The sequence below is a fragment of the Mastomys coucha genome, unplaced genomic scaffold, assembly GCF_008632895.1.
Source record: "Mastomys coucha isolate ucsf_1 unplaced genomic scaffold, UCSF_Mcou_1 pScaffold5, whole genome shotgun sequence".
Taxonomy (NCBI): domain Eukaryota; kingdom Metazoa; phylum Chordata; class Mammalia; order Rodentia; family Muridae; genus Mastomys; species Mastomys coucha.
This window is the reverse complement of record NW_022196911.1, coordinates 54648137-54671237: the sequence shown is the minus strand read 5'-3', so window position 1 is coordinate 54671237 and position 23101 is coordinate 54648137. Positions and strand designations below refer to the sequence as shown.

At 48.7% G+C, this 23101-nt stretch overlaps 1 protein-coding gene across 4 annotated transcripts; it reads left to right on the top strand.

The window, feature by feature from the left end:
* Positions 1-21188, top strand: Znf496 (zinc finger protein 496). Of its 4 annotated transcripts, none has more exons than XM_031354191.1 (10): positions 1-310; positions 514-648; positions 2620-2725; positions 3060-3193; positions 3763-3943; positions 7253-7329; positions 12855-12987; positions 13385-13492; positions 14352-14462; positions 18993-21188. In XM_031354191.1, exons 5-10 carry the CDS (start codon positions 3841-3843, stop codon positions 19739-19741), a joined length of 1281 nt encoding a protein of 426 aa, XP_031210051.1. In that variant the 5' UTR covers positions 1-310; positions 514-648; positions 2620-2725; positions 3060-3193; positions 3763-3840; the 3' UTR covers positions 19742-21188. The 4 variants fall into 4 exon arrangements, with proteins under 4 accessions (XP_031210051.1, XP_031210050.1, XP_031210048.1 ...); XM_031354190.1 differs by having other exon boundaries at positions 5-310; positions 3060-3486; positions 18996-21188; XM_031354188.1 differs by having other exon boundaries at positions 5-310; positions 3060-3486.
* The last annotated feature ends 1913 nt before the right edge of the window (positions 21189-23101 follow it).

Here is a 23101-nt window from a genome sequence, read left to right as displayed (position 1 = left end):
CGCCGGGGCGCGCGCGCATCCCGAGCCCGCTAGGAAGGCCCACAAAGCTAAACCCCGGGCCCCGCGCCCAGGCCGGGAGAGCACGGAGCGGGGCGGGGCGGGGCGGGCCAGGCGGGCCGGGGGTGTCGGATGTCACCCCCCGCGTACACCTCGGCCGGGAGGCGGGGAAGCGAACCACTGAGATGAGGAGACCTCCTCGGTCCTAGAGCGGTGCAGGAAGTGTCCCAGGGGAGGGAGCCGGAGGGCTCCGGCCTTTCCTTTCCGCGGCGGCCCGGCCTGCGCGGCCCGCCAACCGGGACGCTGCGCAGCGGTGAGTATACCGTGGCGCCGGGTTTCCCTTGCCCTGCTGCCTGAACCCGGATCCTGCTATCCACTTCCCGCGCTCTGATCCCCAGCTCGCGCCTGGGTCCTGCTCCCTGTTCTCCTCTTCCCGCGTCCGGGCCCAGATCCCTGCTCCCAGAGCCGCGTCCTCAGAGGTGCCCTCGGGGATGAAGCCGTACGATTATCTTTCAGGCGTCTCCCTTCGCTCCCAAGCCCAGCTGATGCATTCTAGAGGATCCCGAGACAGGGTTGGCCTGGCCAGACACGGAGTCTGGCCCGTGCATTGGAGCCGCCTCGGCCAAGACACCAGAGAGACCGAGCTGGAAGGTGAGGATCTGCTCCCCTTGCTGTCCCAGGCTTCGAGGTAAAGAGCCAGCAAATCTGAAAAGAGTGTAAGCGACAGAAACCCCATAGTCCTCCCGGCCTAAAGCACCCTCCTCCTCCTCCTCCTCCTCCTCCTCTTCTTCCTCCTCTTCTCGTTCTTCTTCCTCCTCCTCCTCCTCCTCCTCCTCCTCCTCCTCCTCCTCTTCCTCCCCATTCCTTCCCTGGGATCCTGCCCCTTCAATAACTGCTCTGGGCAAGCCCCGCCCCTGCGGGAGCCCTCCCCTCTCTAACGGTAGTTCATTCATAAAGCTTCCGCTCCCGAAGCTCCTGCGCGCCAGGTGCCAGAGTGACAAAGAGGCACACGCTAGTCTGGCCTAGGGCTCTGTGAGAGCAGTCCCACAGCAGAACTGGGTGCTGATGGTGGGACCCTGGGTACGGTCTCCTACGTGCAGACCTGAGCCATTCAGGGCCCAGCAGGTGGGAGACAGTGGGCGGAGGAAGCTGAAGAGAGCGGGCGGGGCCCAAGATTGGGTTCTTAACACCGGAGTTAAGACGTGAGAGTAGTCGCGGTTCACAGCCTGTTGCTTTCAGAGGCTCGCATCGGGTGGCTGTCTTTACTTCGGAAATCAAAGGGATACAGAAAAGTTGGGGTTCCAGGTTGTTGTTCGGTTGCTTGGTGGCTTTCTGGTATCGCTTGTCTTCCAGCAAAGTGGTGCTGCCCCGCTGGGAATCTGTTCCAGGTGAGGGTATAAAGAGCCAGTTGGTGGCCCTGCCTGGGGTTTCCACAATTCTGAGAGCAGAACCCTGTGAATCCATTTGCCTTTTCTCGGAGTGTTCCAAAGTGTGGCTCAAGTGGAGAGGCTGTGCTATGCTGTACCCCTAGTGTGTTTGCTGAATTTTGTATGTGATAGCTGGGGAGCTAGAGAGCCTCCCAGCCTCACCGTGTGTGTGTGTGTGTGTGTGTGTGTGTGTGTGTGTGTGTGTGTCTCACTCCGAGTTCCTAGAGACTAAAACCCTGGCCATGACTGCCTCCCTCATGACCAGGAAGGGCTGTATCATTGTCACTATGTGTACCACTGCCTTGAGCATAATTTGGAGAGAGCAAGGGATAGACACAGTCGGAAGACAAGTAGCTTTTTTTTTTTTAGCCACATTTTTAGATACTAAAATGTAATTACTTAATTCTTCCCTTCCATTCCCACCAACCCCTTTTACTCACCACACTTATGTACGCACATGCACACCTAACTATATAACAAGAACTTTTAAAAGTTTCTTTTAAGATTTAACTTTTTTTTTTAAAGATTTATTTATTACTGTAAATAATTACACCATAGCTGTCTTCAGACACACCAGAAGAGGGTGTCAGATCTCATTACGGGTGGTTGTGAGCCACCATGTGGTTGCTGGATTTTGAACTCAGGACCTTCAGAAGAGCAGTCAGTGCTCTTACCTGCTAAGCCACCTAACCAGCCCCAAGATTTAACTTTTTAAATTATGTGTCTACTTGTGTAGACATCTTTGTGTGGGTCTGTGCGCTTGGGTGCGGTGCCCATGGAGGCCAGAAGAGGGCTTGGGAGACCCCAGAGTTGGACTTAAAGGACTTTGTGAAGGACTTTATGTGGGTAGTGGGAAAAGTGGTACGTACTCTTAACCACTCAGCTGCTTTTCTCCGACCCCTGTGTTGGACCCAGGTGGATGTGAGGTTTGTCGGAAAGCACTGTTTGGGGAAGAGGCACGATTTTAGTGCATTATCTGCAACTCTGTCACTGAGCTGTACCCCTAGGCTCAGCAATAGTGTTTTTAAATTCCAGTCTTACTTTAGCTTCTGTGGCTAGCTCTGAGTTCCTCCCTATGTACCTGGGAGTTCTTGTCCTTGCCAACACACAGAGCAAAAGCTTCTATCCCTGGCAGAGTGACATTGTTCCACAGTGGTCTTGCATGACTCTTCCCTTGCATGGTGTTTTTCTTCAGTTCGATTTGTGAAGACCTCAAGAACAGAGACAGTGACTTTGGCTCCAAAGCTTCAAGATTGTGGCCTGCTGGGGCTATATCCTTCAGGAGGACGTGTCCATCAAAGGTATCACAAACCTTGGTTACACATAGCCGCCTGTGGCCTCGTTCTCCTGGGGTACTGGAAATGCCAGAGTCCTGTTGAAATGCCACCACTTTTCTCCCAAATGCCCTGCCTTCTTTACTGCCACGTGTTAGGGGACTCTACATGGAGTGATGGCTTGTGGGAAGGCTCATCTTTCTTTCTGTCCCCATGTGTAAGGACCAGCCACACCAACACTTCTTACAGTTCCCAGGGATTCCTTAAAGGGCTGGTCTCCTATGGGCTCTGTCTAGCACCCCCTCAGAAATGACCACAGGAGACCAGAGCATTGAAGCCAGCGATTTCTGTTTGGAAATAGGGTCGTCTTCTGCCGCTGACCCCCATCAAATCCCATCATGCCCACAGCCCTGTGCCCACGAGTTTTGGCTCCAAAGGAAAGTGAGGAGCCTAGGAAAATGCGGAGTCCTCCTGGAGAGAACCCCAGCCCTCAGGGTGAGCCTCCCAGCCCAGAGTCCTCTCGACGCCTCTTCCGCCGCTTTCGCTACCAGGAGGCCGCAGGCCCTCGGGAGGCCCTGCAGCGCCTCTGGGAGCTGTGCCGGGGCTGGCTGAGGCTCGAAAGGCACACGAAGGAGCAGATCCTGGAGCTACTGGTGCTGGAGCAGTTCTTGGCTATCCTGCCGTGGGAGATCCAGAGCTGGGTGCGTGCCCAGGAGCCTGAGAGCGGAGAGCAGGCTGTGGCTGCAGTAGAGGCTCTGGAACGGGAGCCAGGGAGACCCTGGCAGTGGGTGAGCACCGGGCGTCTGGGAGAGGGGAGCCCTTGCTGACTCTGTGAGACTTCTGACCCCAGATGAGAAATTCTGTCCAGACCCAGTGTTTGGTTTCCTAAGAAAGCAAACATTACTCTCTATGAAGTCTAAGTTGAGAGGATTGTTACCTGTCAAGTCCATGGCTGGCAAGAGCACAAAGGGAGAAGTCCTACGCAGACCTGTACAGAGCCTATGTGCCGGGCTTTATCATGCTCCTCTCTACCTGGCTCTGATCTGCTTTCTCTGGGATTGCAGCTCAAGCACTGTGAAGACCCGGTGGTGATTGACGATGGCGATGGGCCTGCTGCGCCTCAGGACCTAGAACAAGAACGAATGTCAGCAGAGTGCCAGAGCAACCCCGATGCCTCGCCCGGGGCTCCAGCACAGGGCCCTGGGCTCCTAAGCAGATCGCCAGGCCAGCCTAGTGAAGACCTAGGTATGTAGTGTGCAGTGTGAGTGTGGGAGTTGAACTAGACACTGTCAGTGTGCCTGGGTGTTGACTGGAGGGATGGCCTTTTACGTTCTCAGTTTTCTCGTCTCCTCTGAGCTATGAACGATCACTGTGTTCTGGGTCTTTCGGCAGAGCAACCAACCCAGAATCTCTTTTTGGTGTTGAGTCCTCCCAGAGGGAAGGCCTGTGTGAACAGATAGTGTGAGATTATATGGTCTTCTTTCCTTGAGGATGTTCTCAGTGGAGACAGAGAAAGTCACTGTAGAACCAGGACCTGTGGCCTGATCTGAGCATGGCTCTGTCTTCTGTCCTCTCAAAACCACATTTTCTTGGCTAGGTTACCCTGCAGCTGTAAGAACATCTAAAATCCCCTGGGAGAGAACAGTGGCCTCTCCTGCAGATGGCTCCAGTGTCCTGTGGCAGGGTTTGAGTATCTGTGGAAACCATCCAACAGCTGCAAAGAAGGGGGAAGTGTTATGCTCAAAGCCTGAGCCATTCCTTTGAGTTACAGTAGGTCACCTCTTGGTTCCTTGAGGTTTGGTTCCCCAAGGCCTCTCAAGGCCCAGGGACCCTGTATCCCTCTTATAAGCCTTGCCTTGCCGCCACCACAGTACTCTTAATTATAATGGGGAAAGTGCATTTTTTTGAGATTTTTTTAAAGTTATTTCTGGTGTTAAATCTGTTCAGTGGATTAGAGGTACAGCTCTGTAGTAGAGCATCTGCTTAGCATGTATAAGCCCCTAGTTCCATCTCTGGCACCTTATCCAAACTAAAAACAAAACCTGCTTCTGGTTTTTCTTTTTTCTCCTTTCTTCCTCTTCCCATTCCTTTCTCTCTCCTTCCTCATGCTGCCCTCAGCCTCCTGAGTGCTGCAGTTACAGACCTACTCAACCATAGTTGGCAATTATAGTCTTTTGTTTAAAAAAAAAAAAGTGTGCATATGTGTGTGTGTATAATTTTCCTGCCTGCAAATGTTTACTGACTTCTGTACAAATCAGAACTCTTCCGTCCCTCTGGCTAGAAGGACTTGCTGTGTTGACATGGTGGCGCTGCCCACCTGTGTTCTACACGCTGGACTGCTTCCCTAACAGCAGTTAGTTTATTCTCTCACGGATGTGAGGTTGATGGTCTGAACTAAAGGACTGGTCAGCCTTGGGTTCTTCTGAGCCCCCTTTGCGTTCGCAGACAGACAACCACTTCTTGTTGTACCTTTCATCTGCCTGTCTTGTAGCCAACCCTCCGTAGTGATACCAGTTAGGTTGAATTTGGGTGCATGCTCATGAACTCATTTTAACTGAATTGATTCTTTAGAGAGCCTTCCTCCAAATACAGTCACATTCTGAGGTGCCTAGGATTTGAGCATGTGAATTTACAGGGACCATGGTTTGAACATGTCAGGAAATATAAGGAAAGAACCACTCCCCCAAGTAAACAATACTGTGTAAGCAACCTTTATATTCATATGAGCCCTAGGACAGGGGATGCCCAGGGAGAGGCCTGCTGTGAGGAATCTTCGAGAAGCCCAATTGCATCTGCTCTGGCTTTGGGTTGCTTCCTTGGGCAATACTCAATACAGAATTTCCTGATGCCCAGCAATTGGGAAGACATTTAACACTAGGATGATTTACTAGCTTCTAATTGTGACAGTCTTCTGCCAAAAGTAGCCTTTGGGTAGAGTGAAATACCAATCCATCCATAATAGGTGGGAGGCATTAGGGGGCAGAATTAAAACTTGTCCTCCAGATATAAATTCAGTATATAAGCAAGATTGAGCTGTGCTTGCCATCCTGTGCCTGCTCTGCTTCTCTTAGCATGTGCTTTCCATGTTGTACAGGAGAGATAGGACGCCACCCTTTATGACTGAATAGCATCTCAAGTGTCTGTATGCTTGCATGTGTATTTTCTTTGTCTGTCTCTCTCTGTCTCTGTCTGTCTGTCTCTTTCTCTCATTTTGTTTTTCTTTTTAAGATAGGCCTTCCTGACTGCCATGAAACTCTCCTTTTGTATCCTCAAACTCGAGATCCACCTACCTCTACCTCTCATGTGCTGGGAAAAAAATTATGAGACAATGTACAGCTAGATGTAGTGGTACGTGGCTTTAATATATATACATACTGCAAGTATGTGAGCACACACACGCACACACTCGCACATGTGCACACACACAGTGTTGGGTTATTCTGTGGAATGCCGGTTTGTCCCTGTTGACTGTCTTCTCCTTCTTTGTGTTCATTTCTCCTGGCATTGTACCCCAGTGCCCTCCTTCCCACTCGAGTGGTCTGTGTCCTCATCTCTCCCTATTCTTAACTAATCTTCTCTCTCGTAGACCATATTTTCTTATCCATCCATCTGTTGATAGACATAGATCCTCTAACAGCTATTGTGACTGACTCCCCAGGGAACATGAGAGTGACTTGCTCCTTTGAGGTTTCGTTTCTTGTGGTTTCTAGTCACAAGAGGAATTATTCGGTAACAGTTTTGTTCATTTTTTGAAGACCTGCTGTTTTTCCTAATGGCTGTGCTAATTCACATTCTCAGTAATGGTACAAGATTCTCTTTTTCTGCATCCGAACTAACTTCTTAAACAGCCTTCTTGTAGAACTTTGCAGGTGTCAAGTTTACAAGAGGTCCCACATCGGCCCTCCCCTTGACTGAACTGCCAGTTTTAGCCTTCATTTGGGCTTTTTTTTTTCTTTTAATGTGTGCATATACTGGTGCAAACATGGTGTGGTGTAAATGTGATAGTCATAGGACAACTTGTGGGACTTGGTCTTTCTACTGTTTGGGTCTCTGGGATTGAACTCAAGTCGTTATGTTAGCAGCAAGTTCCCTTACTCATTGAGCCATCACAGCAGCCCTGTATTTCTTTTTTGAGACATAGTGGTTTCATACTAAAGGCTGGCTGATTCTCCTGCCTCTTCCAAAGGCTGGGATTACAGGCATGTAACACTGAATTCTTGGTATATATAAATCCAGACAGGTTCCTGGATTTACAGGGGTTGAATAGCAAATTGATCAGACCATACTAAACAGAGCACTCCCTGAGGTAGCCGACCCCATGGTCTATCTGAAAAGACTTCCAGGACCCTTGTGCTTTGCTAAGTGCTCATTTTGCAAGTTAAGGTGGAGCACCGGGAGTTTTGCAAGTTATGCATGGCAACAGGAATGGCTCCGTTGGTCCTCTCTGCTTCTCTCTCCTTGCACTTTCTATAGCACAGAGCCACCCCTGGAAGTCTGGGAGGTGTTGGGGACCAGGCCTGGCTCCCTTTGGGACATCTTTTCCATCTCTTCCAGTTCCGCAAGATGTTTTCCTTGTTCAGGAGCAGAGTGTCAGGGATGCCCCGCCGGCGACCACCTGCCAGCTTCCCCCGGTGAGTGATTACCAAAAGCTGATCTCTGAGCTGCCACCACAGGATGGTTTTCCAGGACCCTGGCCTGCTTGGGATATACCCTTAGCCCAAAGAGCCAAGGTTAGCAGGACTGGGCTTAAAGATGCCCGTCGCTTCTGCTGTTTCTTGCAGCTCAGTTTGCTGCTTGCTGGCCCACTCTAAGAAACGCTGCAGATATACATATATGTACATATAAAGCCACTGGAGGAGAGTCAGTCTTCTCATTAGTAGCTGCATTTCAGAAAGAAAGCATAGTGGTTGCTGCACTATTATATGAGCAGGTATATGTCACATGGGGCTTCACGGTGTGTCCTGTCTGTGTTCCTGGTCCAAGTTTGTTTCAGTGTCCTTGGGGGGTGTGGCTGGTGCTCAGAGTGGGCACAGCTGGGATCTGGTCTCACGGGTGGAGTGCTTGTTTCCTTCCTTCATCGGTCTGCCCAGGTTTTCAATGGACCTCTTAGCTTTCCCTTTTCCATTGCCCTTTCTACTGCCCTGCATGATGCTATAATGTACACACACATACACACACACACACACACACACACACACACACACACACACACACAGAGTGTGGGCTCCCCAGAGTATATGACTGTTCCAGTAGAAGAGAGAAAGATCAACCCTTCTCCAGAATGCTTAGGGCTGTTGGGTTTTGAAAATTTTGCATATGTAAAGTGAAAACTTGTGATAAGACCCAAGTTTACACATGTAATTCATTTGTTTCATATCTCTCTCATATTCGGATGAAGACTATTTTATGCTGTCTGTTTTGTAAGAGTTAATTGTGTGTTTGTGTCTGCTTCTGTGCTCCCTGCCACCAGTCACTGATTTTGAAGCTAGCTTGGACCTTACCTTTCTCTTTGTAGCATCACTTTCTGTGCTATGGCCTGAATGTTTGGTCATTCTGGCCCCCACCCCCACCCCTCCATTTTTATTGGAGAGTTACAGGAGGGAGGTTTGGGGAGATCATAAGCACAGAGTCCTCTAGATGAGTTGGTGCTTTCATGAAAAGGCTTGCTTGGTTGGTAAAGTTGTCTTGCTAGCATGAGGACCTGAACTCAGCCCCCAGAACCCACATCAAAGCCAGACCAGTGGCACACATGTACTTAATCCCAGTACTGGGGAGGCAGACTCGGTAGATCCTGGACTCCCCTCCCTAACTTGGTGACAACCCCCTAAGTTGGTGACTTCCAGGCCAGAGAGGTCTCCGTCTACCACAGATGACAGAAGCTGTAAAGCTAGATGGGAATAGTGTCTGAAGTTATCCACGTGGAGACCCCTGTATTCACAGCCACACATGCATACAAGTAGGCCTCAGAGACTTGCCTTGTCCTTCTACCTCAGAATGGCCCAGTGAAAGACCTAGACAGACACAAGGAGGTGGCACTATACAGATAGGTGCTGATGATGGAGGGCTGTGACATGTTCCTAGAGCCACTGTGGACAGACAGCAACTGGAAAGTGTCCATAGGACCTGAGGCAAAGGAATTCCATGAGTTTTTGGGAGTAAGAAAGAGTTCATACTGAGCTTTCACTGGTTTAGATGACAGGACAGAAACTGTAAAAGGGGAAAGAGTCTAGTCCAAGAACAAAAGGCTTTTTTTTTCTTTTCATTTTCTCTTTTTAACTTTTTTTGGGACGGATTCCCACACTGTAGCCCAGGCTAGCCTTGCACTCATGGCAGTCTTCCTGCCTTGGACTCTCAGGTACCAGTAGGATTATAGGGTGAAGGGTTGTCACCTTGTCTCCCGCCTAAGTCTTTCTTTTTTTGGTTTTACAAGACAGGGTTTCTCTGTGTAGCTCTGGCTGTCCTGGAACTCACTCTGTAGACCAGGCTGGCCTCGAACTCAGAAATCTGCCTGACTCTGCCTCCCAAGTGCTGGGATTAAAGGCGTGTGCCACCAGGGCCCAGCGCCTCCTAAGTCTTACTCCTTCTAGGTTGATTGTTTTCAAAAGCAGACTCTGCTGTGGCCTTTCGAGACCTTCAGCAGAAGGAAGCAAGGTGGAGTAGATGACTTTATTTTCCTCTGCTGGCTTAGCCTGAAACTGAGTTAGAAATGACCCAATCTGTCTCTCCCTTCTCTGGCCTAGGACTTAGAACATCTCGGAATTTTTTTTGGAATTTTTTCTACCATTTCCTCTTTTTTTTTAAAGGTTTATTTTGCATGTATGAATGTGTACCACGTGGTTGTGAGCCACCATGTGAGTCCTCTATAAAAGTAACAAGTATTCTTAACTGCTGGACCATCTCTCCAGCCCCCTCCTCGTTTTCCACTGGACTCTTTCAGAGAAAGCCTCCCAGGTGACTACTGTATTCTACCATGCTTTAAATAGCCTTGGGTTGAGTTTCATCCTCTGTGGGGAAGGCTCATTCCTAGGAAGTTCCCTTCTGTAAAGGAGGGAGGGTTGATAGACCAGGTCTGTGACATGTCCTTTCGCCCCATTGCCACAGTGGTAGGAGACAGAGAAAGGAGAAGGAGAATATCCAGTCACCATGAGGCCTGGTCCGTATTTTTAGAAGTGGCTTGTTTTGGAAAAGTGTAGGCAGGTAGTTCAGTTTTTTTGAGCCAGCATAATGTGGTTGGAATTTGCTCTACCAATTTACATAGTTGGGAAAGATAAAATGTTCAGCATTTAGAGATTGTAACAGTCAGAAGACTACTACACACAACTGTTAGCCAGCCTATAATAGCCGTTATTATTTTTTCTAAACAATGAAAATAGTTAGCAATGCACTAAAAATTCACTAAGCCTAAGTCTGGGTAAGTCCATGAGGCCTGGGGGAGCTGGATGGTTTCTTGTCTAATATTTTCCATATGGGTCTTTGTTACCACACAACAAGATACTTAACCAATCCACACACCTCCTTACTCTGTAACTGTTCAAGTCAGGCAGTCCCATTGCTTAGCCACTGCTCTCACAATGGGCTGTACTGAAGAGGCCGCCCCTTTAAGCAAGCTGATGGGAAGGCTTCCGACCCGTGCTGGCGTAAGAAGTAGCACCGCCATTGCAAAGGGCTCTTCCAAAGTTGCTCAGAGCTCCTCCTATTCCTGGTAAATACTCAGAAGACTTTGATCAAAGAGAGCCCCCAACAGAAAATTAATTGCTCTGATCTAAGAAGGGTTTGAGGTGACCTCTGTTGGTTTCTCTGAATCAGTATGGATACAGGAACACTGTCTCTTGTGAGCCATCTTGTATTGTGTCTCAGGGCCCATGGGTGGCCGTTTTCTCCACACCCACCACAGGTTTAGCATATTTTATATGACTTGATGGTGATTAAGCCACAGGTCAGTACTACAGTGTCCAGGTTAGTCTGGACCTTCATCTTAGTTCGTTATAGGCTTAGTCCATTGAGGCGTTTTTTGTTTTTTTTGTTCAATGCCTGCCTGTTTGATAATATTGTGGTGAATTTTGAGGTGTAGCAAGTGTGTAAGTATGAGCGCTTGGCGTGGATTGACTAGAGCTACCGGTTGGCTAGGTAGAAGATGTGAGGTTGGGTCTGCATCTCTTGGTTTTGACTGGTGGTCCTCTTGAAGAGGAAGAGGTGCCTCAGATATACAATAGATCTCCAATAAAAATGGAGAGCTTTGTAGATGGATGGCAGACTAAGCAATCAGCTCTCTGTCTGGGCAAAAGGGACAAGGATAACAGTCCATAGAAACTTCAACCCAGCATGGCAGCACATACCTTTACTCCAAGTACCTGGGAGACTGAGGCAGGCAGGTGAATTCTGGTCTATACAGTGAGACCTTGTCTCAAACAACAACAACAAAAAAAACAAAAGGCTGGAGAAATGGCTCAGTGGTTAGGGATACTGGCTGCTCTTACAGAGGCCCTGGGTTCAATTACTAACATCTATCTACATGGCTGCTTCAACTGTCTGTTGACACCAGTCCCAAGAGATCTGATGCTCTCTTCTGGCCTCAGTAGGAACTACATGCATATAGTGCACAGACACACATGCAGGCAGACCATACATACAACATAAATAAATCTTTTTAATTTTTAATTAGCTGGGCAATGGTGGCGCACATCTTTAATCCTAGCACTTGGGAGGCAGAGGCAGGCGGATTTCTGAGTTCGAGGCCAGCCTGGTCTACAGAGTGAGTTCCAGGACAGCCAGGGCTACATAGAGAAATCCTGTCTTGAAAAATCAAATAAATAAATAAATAAACAAACAAACAAACAAACCTACCTTTTACTTTTAGTGGCTTAAAATAACAATATAAAATACAAGGACACTAGCTGGCTTTAATGCAGCATAATCAAAATCAAAAAATACGCTTAAGAACAAAATTAATGTTGTGACTGTACAGTAAGCAAAGGGTGTCCAGCAGGAATTAGCAGTTCAAGGGCCTGGAGAAATGGCTCAGAAGTTAAAAGCACTTGTTGCTCTTGCAGAGGACTTGGTTATAATCCCCAATATTCCCATGGTTAGCATCTGTAACCAGTTCCAGAGGATCTCATGACTTCTTTTGACACCGGGCATGCACATGGTACAAATATATACATTCAGACAACACAGTCATACACAAAAATTAGAAATCTTGTATAAAAAAATTATTAAAAAGAATCAGCAGCTTATGACTTGAGCAAAAGTCTGTCTCCAGCGAGCACTCGCTCTCTGCTCAGAAGGAAGCTCAGAGCCAGTAACACCCAGTGACGGCGTCAGGTGGGAGAGAGGAGTCCTTTTGGTTTGGCCACAGGAGTCCTCACCAAGGATCTTGGTCCTCTCCAGGAGGTCTTAAGCAGTTTCTTCCCAGATCTGTTCCCAGTAAATGAAACTAACCAACCTGGGCTGAGGTAGGTCCCTCTCCTTGGTCCAGTACAAAAGGTGGTTTACCAAAGATGGTTTCTCCCTTAACAGCCTTAATAAGTTCTTGGCAACACATAAGAATACCCTTTTACGTAGCTAAAGAAGCTTGGGCCCCAGAAGAGGATCTTCAAACATCTGTGTTTCCCAGAGGGATGTATCTGAAATTGCAAAGAACTGAAAGTCAGGCTTTGGGCCAGGCAATGTTGAAAGTTCCCATAAATTTAGCTGAAGCTTAATTTCATTTGTTCTTTCTACCAACCCAGAGGCCTGGAGGTGTAGGCATGGTGAAAATGTAATGATACTAGGTAGAACCCTGGAAAGCCCCTTCTACCATGGGAAGACCCTGGGTCTTTTGGGGGGTTTTGAGACAAGGTTTCTCTGTGTAGCCCTGGCTGTTCTGGAACTCACTCTATAAACCAGGCTGGCCTCAAACTTATGTAGCTCTGCCTCCCGAGTGCTGGGGTTAAAAGTGTGTGTCACCTCTGCCCAGGAAGAACACCAAACTCAAAAAACCAGGCTCTTCCCACAGACCCACCATGTAGCACCTTGGTCTTGATTTCTAGCCTCTGAAGTCATTAGGCATAAATGCCTTGTGTTACATGCCACCTGGCCATGGTATCTCAACATCATAGCTAATACTCAGAAAGGACTGCTCCTCCCCAGCTGACACAGCCCTGCTCTGTACTTTCAGAACCGAGTTTCCCCATTTAAGGACATGATTTTATGCTTCTCAGAAGAGGACTGGTCCCTTCTGGACCCAGCACAGACTGGTTTCTATGGAGAATTCATCATTGGGGAAGACTATGCAGTCTCCATGCCTCCAAGTAAGACCTAGCTCCCATGCAGCCAGGTATATGGAAGGTGGGTGGGGGCCTCACTCTAAACGAGGGACACTACCTGTGAGGTTAAGATACCGTGGCTGAATCTGATCTGTTTACCCTCTTACCTTGACAGGATTCTATTTCCATCAGCTTCCAATCATTTTTGCTCGAATGGCCCTTTCTTATGTACCCAGTGGGCCTCAGAGAGATGGTCCTAAGCCTGGCCTGCTCTGTAGCATGCCGCCTTTCAACATACCCCAACCTAGCCTTGTTCTCTTTTAAAGCCCCACTGGTACCTTCCACGGCTCATTGGCCATCCCTCCTCAGTCTCTTTTTGGGTTGGACAAGGGTTACGGGCAACAGCAGGTCACTGATAAAGGTCCTACCTCTCTGTGAATAGCTGAGGCTCCAGTTCAGCTGGGTCACTCACATGAAGAGGAGAATGGGTTGCGGGTCACAGAGTGGACAGACCTCCAGGATAAAGAAGCACCACAGGCTTCCTGCTTAGGTGAGTGACCATCAGGTGGCTGGACGGCAAGGTAGGAAGGATTTCAGCAGAGCATCCCAGCATTCCTCCACAGCTCCCCACTCTTAGCACTCCATGTCTTGCCTTGACTCTTGCTTTTCGTAGTGAATGAGGTGGCTAGATTTTGCTGTGCATTGAGATTATATTCTTCAATGAAGGACTTGTAGAGAAGGAAAATGTCTTCTGCTATCCAGAGTAGCCTTATGTTTGTAGTAAGGTCCTCTCTAGAAAAGTGGTCAGATGCATATGGTGGAGGACCGGGCACAAAGTGTGACCCTTTTAGACACTGTTTCCTGCTCCTCGCACAAGTGCTAGAATTCCACGGGGAAGGATGGGTGAAGATTCATTGTACCACATGTCTGTGCTATGAAGGGTAGTGACCTTGAATCAGCAGCAACTCTGGACCTCCATCCCCTTTAACCCCTGTGTGTGTGTGTGTGTGTGTGTGTGTGTGTGTGTGTGTAACCTGTGCTATGCGGGGACATGGCCTTGAACAGAATCAGCAGCAACCCTGGACCTCCATTCCCTCGGGCCCCTCCCATTTCTGTCTTGTAGGCTCAGTACAGTCCATTTGTGGAAGGTCTGTGGTCTGCACAGGGCCTGCATCGAAGGTGTTACCCATCTGTGGTAGAACTAGAACTACATTGAGTCCAGCTTCAGAACCTAGGTTCAGGGTGTTGTTCGCTCACCTGCCTTCAGGTTCATTCACTCAGCAGAAAGACCCCACACTCACCCCAGAGGGAGTGTGGCACCCGCAGATCATAGCCTGCCTCTTCCGTAGTAGTTTCTTAGTAGTGATATCTGTATGTGACAAATCATTTTCTCCATTCTCTTTGGAAAGACCTTCCCAGCCTCCAGCCATTCCAAGAAGAAAGGAGGAAATGGGAGGAGCTGCAGCTGCCAGAGCTCCAGTCCTGCCAGCAGGTGGTGCTCTCTCAGAGTCCTTGTCCAGGTGAGGAGCCTGGTATGGCCAGAGACCCTGGAGGTGCTTGGTATGAAGTGGAGAGCTGGGGATGGGCATGTGTGTATTAATTGGGAATTAAACTGCCCCAGGCTCCTGCTGACTGCTGTGGCTGCTCATTGCCTTTCCTGGGTGGATTGTCAAGCACTAACATAACTGCTCTATATGTAGTGAGTGTGCCTTCACCTGATCATGGATAACCAGAATCCCAAGATGGTCTTGTTAAGACAGATTCTAGAGCCGGGCGGTGGTGGCACAAGCCTTTAATCCCAGCACTCTGCCTCTGGGAGGCAGAGGCAGGTGGATTTCTGAGTTCGAGGCAAGCCTGGTCTACAGAGTGAGTTCCAGGACAGCCAGGGCTACACAGAGAAACTCTGTCTTGAAAAACCAAAAAAAGACAGATTCTAGAATGCAGAAGTGCGCGGCTGCCCTCCCAGTATTGAGTCTTGAGTCATGGAAAAGTAACCACTTCCAGAGGCTGACTAGTGTCCTGTCTTTAACATCTATATTACCAGCTTCAGCTGCCAGTATAGGGGACAGCCTTGGCTCCCTCTGGACCAACCACAGCTTGTGTGCTGACTCTGAAAAAAACACTTCCCAGATTTTACTGGGTGATGCTGGTCTCTTAACCACTGCTAACTCTCAGCTCCAGCTGAGCAGCATCAATTGTCCCAACAAAGCAGATGTTTCAGTTTAATAGTTCTGGCCTCTTCTTCATTAAGCTGATTCTACCCAGCTGACAAGAACCTTAGCATGTAAGTGGTCCTGAGAGTCTCTCTCCCTCTGAAATGTTGCAAAACTGATCTCTTATTGCCTGCACCGCCCTGGGCTTTATGTTAGTCCCCTCATTAGTTCACTAAGCTCGGAACACTCAGGGGCTTTTCCAGCCCAAAATTCAAATGCCACCATAATCCTCCCAAAAGCCACGCTCGATCTGTCATAGTAGTGACAACCTGTTCCCAACTGACTTGACTCTGCTTTCTATTGCTAATAACACAGCTATAGCCTTAGTAAATTATAGGATTTTTTTTTTTCAATTATGTGTCTGTGTAACTACATACATGTACCTTCAAAGACCAGAAAAGTGTGTCAGATCCCTGGGAGCTGGGGTTACAGGCCTGGATCCTTGTGACTGAGCACAGAGCCACCTTACCAGCCCTTATACATTTTACTAGTTTGCTTGCTTGTTTTTGTTTTGTTTTGAGACAGGGTTTCTCTGTATAGCCCTGGGTGTCCTGGAACTCACTCTATAGACCAGGCTGGCCTCGAACTCAGAATCCACCTGCCTCTGCCTCCCAGGTGCTGGGATTAAAGGTGTGTGCCACCGCCGCCACCACCCGGCTGTTTTTGTTCCTGTTGTTGTTGTGTCTCTCTGCAGCCCAGGCTGGCTTCACACTCAAAAATCGGCCTGCCTTTGCCTTTCCGGTGCTAGGATTAAAGGCGGGCTGCTGCCACATCCCCCCTTTTTTTTTTCCTGTACTGTGGATTGAACCCAGGGTTTGTGAATGCTAGACAAGTATTCTACTAAGCCATACACCCCTAAAACCTATGACTTGTCTTTTGAACTTATGGTGGGTCAGAGACTGGAGGTGTATCTCATTGAACCTGTGCTTAGCATGTACAGGGCCTGAAATTTGGTCCCCAACATCACAGAATAGGAGTTTGTAGCTCCAAATCTAGCTATTGCGTATTTGGATGCCCCGCCCCCTTCCTGCCTTGGGACAGACTTACAGCAGCCTGTGAAAACTCTATCCATCTTCAAGTTCCAGTTTCTTTTCTTTAGTATCTAAATTTTCTCTCCAGATTTTAATATAAACAGCAAAAAGAAAGAAAACAGTATCTTTAACATGGAGCATTCAACATTAGAAATCTCTTCAGCTAAATCTCCTTGTTATCACTTAGCTTCTTGTGACAGAATGCCCAGACACAGGTTAGCCAAGTTCCGCCACTGTGCAAGAATCACCCTTTCCTTATATCAGGACCTCGTTCTGGCTTCCATCTGAGAGATTCCCCACAGAAGCACATTAAATAGCCCTGTTTCTGCCAATCACCTCTTCATATATGTCAATAACATGCACGTTAAACCTTCTCCCAGCCTGTCCATTACCAGTTCCAAAACAGCTTCCACGTTCCTTCATGGTTCTTAAAACTGTACCCATGCCATCTGGTACCAAAGCCAGGAGCCTCAGGCTGTCACAGTAGCTCACCACAAATGAGACTTTTCTTAAATGTGTGTGTATTTGGTGATAGAGGTCAGAAAAGGGTATCAACTCCCCTGGAAATTAGTAACAGACTGTTGTGAGCTGTCCTGTGGTGCATTTTACCTCTAAGCAACTGCTATGGCCTCACACTGTCCAAGCTTTAACCACATATGTTTCAGTTGTAGAAACCACTAGTGCAGGATCAAGGTCTCATTAGGGTGGGCTTCTTCCCAGGTCTTCCTTACCACTCTCCCCCGCCTTCAGGATCTTCTTTCTGCATCGGGTTTCCTTTTGTAGAAACACATGTTGTGTTTGGGCCTGCCTATTAGCCTCATTTTAATTTACCTGTCTTTTCATAATTAAAACCAGCTATGGGGTAAAGGGATTCATTGTCATCTCTTCCTGTATGTACTTTGCCCACATTTCATCCTGTTACCCTCTTGCTCCTCCTGATGCTTCCTCCTTGCAAGTAGCTTCCTTTCTGCTTGAGTTATTGAGTATTGAAGGCAGAGCTTTGCATGTGCTAGGCAAGTTCTTATACTAAGTTATCTAGGCTAGCCTTGAACTCACTTTGAAACCCTGGTGATTCTTTTTTGGTTTTTCGAGACAGGATTTTTCTGTGTAGCCCTGGCTGTCCTGGAACTCCCTCTGTAGACCAGGCTGGCCTTGAACTCAGAAATCCGCCTGCCTCTGCCTCCCAAGTGCTGGGATTAAAGGCGTGTGCCACCACGGGCCAGGAACCCTGATGATTCTTTTTTTCTAGACAGGGTTTCTCTGTGTAGCCATAGACTGTCCAGGAACTCACTCTGTAGACTAGGCTGACCTGCCTCACCTCCTGGGTGGGAAGATCAAAGATGTGCACCACCACTGCCTGGCTCAATTCTTCAACTTTCAATCCTCCTGCCTCAGCCTCCTCTGCAGCTTGCATTACAGGGTGTCCCACCAGGCTGGCTCATTTTTCTTTCTTAAAGGATTTATTTTCATTTTTTATTTGCATATGCATGTCTATGTATACATGCAGGTGGTTGCCATCAGATTCTCTGGAGCTGGTTGTAAGCTGCGTGACCTTGGTGCCTGAAAACAAACCTGTCCTTTGGAACAGTGGCTGACCTGGAACCAGCTCTGTAGACCAGGCTAGCCTCAAACTCAGACCTGCCTGCCTCTGCCTCCCGAGTGCTGAGATTAAAGGCGGGCACCACCACCGCCCAGCACCACAAGCACTCTTTACTAAGCCATCTCTCCCACCTTCCTTTCAAAACTCTAGGTTCTACATTTAAGTCAACTTGGCTTTTGAAAAGCTGTCCAAAATCCAGTGGCACTCTGCTGCCCTGAGGGCTACTTCAGCTGTTGAGTGTTTGAGTTCTGGAGCAGTCAGTTTGTTTGGGCTGCCATAATATATTCCATCTCCTAGTGCATAAAGAAGAGACTTTTGTAGTCTAGCAATAGCACTTTTTCTTTCTTGCACTGAAGCCTAGTAGTAATAGAAGAAAGTTGTCATCAATTGGGGGGCTCGATAGCGCCCTTTACCGGTCCAGCCTGAGGCCTAGGTGTTTCACAACTTGAGTTGCCCACCATCAGCCTGGAGAAAGGGAACATCCACTCCATTTGATCATATAGATAGGGCCACACAGGCTTAGACGTGCCGCCTGGGTGAGGGCTAGGATGAGACCTCTCAGGGTGAGACCAAGGGGAGAGAGCTTTGAAGCCTGAGCAGACTTAGGATGGGAAGCAGTGAGTCAAGTCACACTCCATCCTTCTTCCCTGGGCATGTCCCTGTGTTTGTGAGAGTATATAGCATAAGTCTAGGTGCAAAGAGGAATGTGCTCATATAACTAACATGACCTTTGACCCGCAAGAGTCCATTGCACATGACCCTGGAGGTTAAGTAATATAAGTGTTAAAATTTTTCACAGGTAAGTACCCATTCTTAGAATTTTAAGTCCTAGTAGCTCAGAAGAAGTGCTTTGAAAGTAAAGCATTGGGCTGGAGAGATGGCTCAGTGGTTAAGAGCACTGACTGCTCTTCCAGAGGTCCTGAGTTCAATTCCCAGCAACCACATGGTGGCTCACAACCATCTGTAATGGAACCTGATGCTGTCTTCTGGAGCAATGGTGAATAAAGTAAAGCATTAGGGAAAACAACAGGAAAGCCAGAAAGAAAGAAAGTTGCTGTCCTAACAGCCTGTGCAGGGCAGCCAGACCCTTGGGAGTTACCAAGGGACACTACGACCCCAGGGTGTCTGGACTCCCGGTTAGGGTTCGTAAGGTCTGGAGTAGGCAGTAATCTGGACAATTCCACTGACCATACCGGTTTCCTGTAGCAGGAGGTGACCCACCACCCCTCAAGAGCAGCCTAGACCAGGAGGTGACCATCGAGATCGTGCTGTCCAGCTCTGGGGACGAGGACTCCCAGCACAGCCCATACTGCACAGAGGAGCTGAGCAGCCCTCCAGAAAACCTCCACAGTGTCCCGGCCCACCAGAGCAACACTAGTGCTGGGGGTGAGGTGCAGACCTCACAGAAATCTTATGTGTGCCCAAACTGTGGAAAGATCTTCCGCTGGAGGGTCAATTTCATCCGGCACCTGCGCAGCCGCAGGGAGCAAAAGCCACACAAATGCTCAGTATGTGGGGAGCTATTCAGTGACAGCGAGGACCTGGACGGACACCTAGAGACCCACGAGGCCCAGAAGCCCTACAGGTGCACTGTGTGCGGAAAGAGCTTCCGCCTCAATTCACACCTAATCTCACACCGGCGGATCCACTTGCAGCCAGCCAGCCAGCCACCTGTGAGGAAAAGTGAGGAGGATGCATTGGAAGCAGAGGGCACAGGTGCCAGTGACCTAGAGAAGAGCAAGGCCAAGCTGGGCTTCCAGTGCGGGGACTGTGAGAAGAGCTTCCAGCGACACGACCATCTGGTGAGACACCGTAGACACTGTCATCTAAAGGACGAGACCCGTCCCTTCCAGTGTCGGTACTGTGTCAAAACTTTCCGACAGAATTATGACCTCCTCCGCCATGAGCGCCTGCACATGAAGCGTCGCTCCAAGCAGGCTCTGAACTCATACTGAGCAGGGTGTGGCCCCACAAGCTATCCCCTGCCCCAGCACAGAACCCTCACCACCTGCCCTTTGCTCTCAGGTAGTGTCCAACTTCTGGTGCCATGCCTCTTCCTCCCCAGATAAAAAGCAGTTCCCTGAGCATTCCCTCTACTGTGCCAAAACCCAGGGAGGTGAGGCAACTCCAGCCTCAAGATCTGCATCTCGGAGATCTCCAGCTACTTGCTCCGGCCCTCAGAGGGACTGGGCTGCCCCATCCCAGTGGCTTCTAGGGGTGGGGTGTGTACAGTAGAGAGCTGGCCAAAAGCACTGACCCCTCCTCGGAAGTCAGCCTGGGCTGACTTCTAGCCAGGGGAGCACATGCATTTATCCCTACATGTTTTCTCTGTGCCCTAAGACCCTCCAGGAATGTGTGATGGAAACTGCCTGTCACCACTCACATTCCTCCCCCTTCTGTGAGCTGAGAGCCTGGCCCCTCGAGGTTCTGCTGGGGAAGCAAGCCCTGGAACAGAAGCTTCTGTGAAGTCTTGTCCTTCATGGGTAGTGGCTCCAAGGCATTTGTTTAGCTTCCTAGCGCTGTCTTCACTAGTACTAAACATAGGCTCTTCTAACAGCATGTGGCATTGTCAGTTAAGGAATTTACAAGGCTAGGTCTGGTGTCAGTGGGCTGGTTCTTTCTGAGGCTAGAAGAGGGAATCATCCTGGGTCTGATGGTCACTGACACTTGTCTGTTCCCCGGGGGCTCATACAAACATCTCTCCATCTTTGCCTTCATCTCCACTGTGTCAGTCTCTAAACTTTTATACAAGGATCCCAGTTTTGGGTTGGGGCTCACCCTGTCTACTGTAGCAGAGCCCTGCCTTCATCTGGAGTGGCCATTTCCAAATACAGTCACATCCTGAGGTACTAGGAGTAAGGACCTCAACACTGGGGTTTGAGTGGACATAGCCACAACTCCAGTTAATCCCGTGGTGCTGTTGCTGTTCCTGCCTCAGATGAACCAATGTGACCTTGAGGGAGTGTGCTTGCCATTCCTTTGAATATTGAGCTCAGTTGTCTGCTTTCAGAGCTGCTGTCCTCTGCCAGGGAGAACCTTCATCCATGGCCTTTAAATTCAGAACCTGAGATTCTGGGAGTGGTTGTTGCTAGGAAACCTCAAGCAACCAAACATGTGGTCCCACTGTCCTGGCACACTGGTGTTGTCCAGGCTTAGTGTGGCTGTGACTGGACCTGAGAGCTGGAAGTAGCCAGTGGGCTATAACAGCTCTCAGAAGTCAGGAGGTCTAGGAAAATGAATTCATGCCTCTGGTGCTCTCTGTCCTGACCCAATCAGACTATAAGACTTTGTAACCGAGTTTCTTTTTCTGCTCAGTGCATTGCCCAGAAATAGTAAATGCAATAAAACCATTTGATCACACCTTGGAGAAGAAATAAACTATTGAAGCTCTTAGTTTCTAGATAGTTTTCTTCTATCCTTGTGTCTGGAAAAAAGGGAGGTGTTGGGTCTCTGTGGTCAAGGAAGGGAAGCTTTGCCATGATTTGTATTTGCCATGGTTTGTATTCGTCCTGTCTACCCCTGCACTCTTGCCTGAGCTCCAGTTACCCAGTGAGGAACACAGTGTTATTCACTTGTGTACTTGTCGGCTAATAACCAAACGTGCAAGGGTTAATAAAGGAGGTATCCCAAGCATGCACCACATGCTGCCAGGGTACCCTCACTGCTGAGCAAAACCCACCAGGGAATCACCATAGCTGAGATGTCACTTCTGTCCATGTTAGCAGACCTGGGTGACACAGCTCAGAGCCTAGGTTTCTTCCTCTCAGGAGGAGTAGGAGTTGTCTGTTTTGAGGAACAGTGGCAAACCTCCACTACACATCCTGTCCTTACTGGACCAGCTTAGTCTTCATCTCCCTGTGGCTACTGCTGTGTAAGGCCTCTGCTGAGAAGAGCCAGTTCACCTGGCTCCTCCATGTCGCAGGCCGATACCGGAAATCCGTGCTCCCAGTTCCTCTGCTTCCCACAGCTGGCACAGGGGCATAATAAAGAAGGAGTTCAGATTCATGTTAGACTTCATTAAAAGTAGTGTGAAGTTGATTGTCAGAACACAGGTTTGTGATCTCAGCAACTCACCCTGGCAGGGAAACAGGTGAGAACAGTGGCCAAAGGTCCCTGTCATGTGCCACAAAGGAGAAGGAGGCCCACCTGTTAGTGGAGATCTGGTCCCGAGTTACTTCTGCTCAATGGTTTCCGCTCAGCCAAAAGCAAAATTTAGATCAGGCAATAGGATAATTTAGATCACCTTGCTGGTTCCATCAAAGCCCAGGCACTTTCCTTTTTTACCCCCAGTACTAGAAGTAAGCCCTGGGCCTCCTGCTTGCTAAAAAGTTACCCTATCACTGGGCCTATCCCTAGCCTTCTTTTCACTATTACCAACTAAGTTTCCCAAGCTGGCTTTGAACTTGAGAACCGCTTATAAATTTCCTGAGTAGGTGGATTGTGGGCTTGCTTTGGGGTTGTTCATAGAACTAGCTATCCAGACCCCCAGTGATACGACTCTCTAGAGAAGCCCAAATGTTGAGACAGGGTCTTTCTGTCCTGGACCAGGCTAGCCTCAAACTCAGAGATCCTTTAGCCTCTGCCTCCCCAGTGCTGGGATTAAAGATACAGGCTACCACACCAAGCTGTATTTTTTGTATCAACACTGCGTATGGTCTTTGTTTCAGGAGTTATATGAGTGTTTTTATCGGAACCTTTTGTAGCATTCCGTCCTCTGCCATTTCTCCAATATCTAATTGTATTTTTTCCCTGTTGTATTTCCCTGTTCATGGGGTGGTATGGTGTGTGTGTGTGTGTGAGAGAGAGAGACAGAGACAGAGACAGAGACAGAGACAAAGAAAGAAAGAGAATTTGAGAGACCCTATCTCAAAAAGACAAAAACCAAACAACAAAACCAACAACAAGACAAAGTTTCAGCGGAAGACAGTTTTCTCTCACAGAGACCTGAACTCTGCGAGCTGAAGTAGTCAGAAATAAGGGAGAAGTCCTTTCCTATGCACCCTTCCTAAATGAGCCGGTGATGCTCCTTCTAATCCGGTGATGGGGGAAGTCCTTCAGTTAGGGGTCTTATGCTACCTGAGATAGACTACCAAGGGTTCCAGTCACCTAGAAACCACCCCACAAACTGAGACAGAACTTCATCTCTTTTGTTTTCAGTAGAAAAAACAAAACAAAACAAAAAACGAGAGTGTCTGTGTAACAGCGTAAATGTCTGAGGCAGTCACGGAGTTGGGCCTACCTTGAGATGTCTGTTTCGAGCCTCCTCACCTTGGGTGAACTGAACTCTAGCTCTCTTTGAAGGAGGTGTGTGCTCT

Excerpts from the sequence above, each read along its gene's own strand:
- Znf496 (XM_031354188.1), top strand. The coding sequence starts at position 3,097 with ATGCCCACAGCCCTGTGCCCACGAGTTTTGGCTCCAAAGGAAAGTGAG. Across the intron at positions 3,487-3,762 it reads CAGGGAGACCCTGGCAGTGG|CTCAAGCACTGTGAAGACCC; the intron begins GTGAGCACCGGG and ends CTGGGATTGCAG. Across the intron at positions 3,944-7,252 it reads CCAGCCTAGTGAAGACCTAG|TTCCGCAAGATGTTTTCCTT; the intron begins GTATGTAGTGTG and ends CATCTCTTCCAG.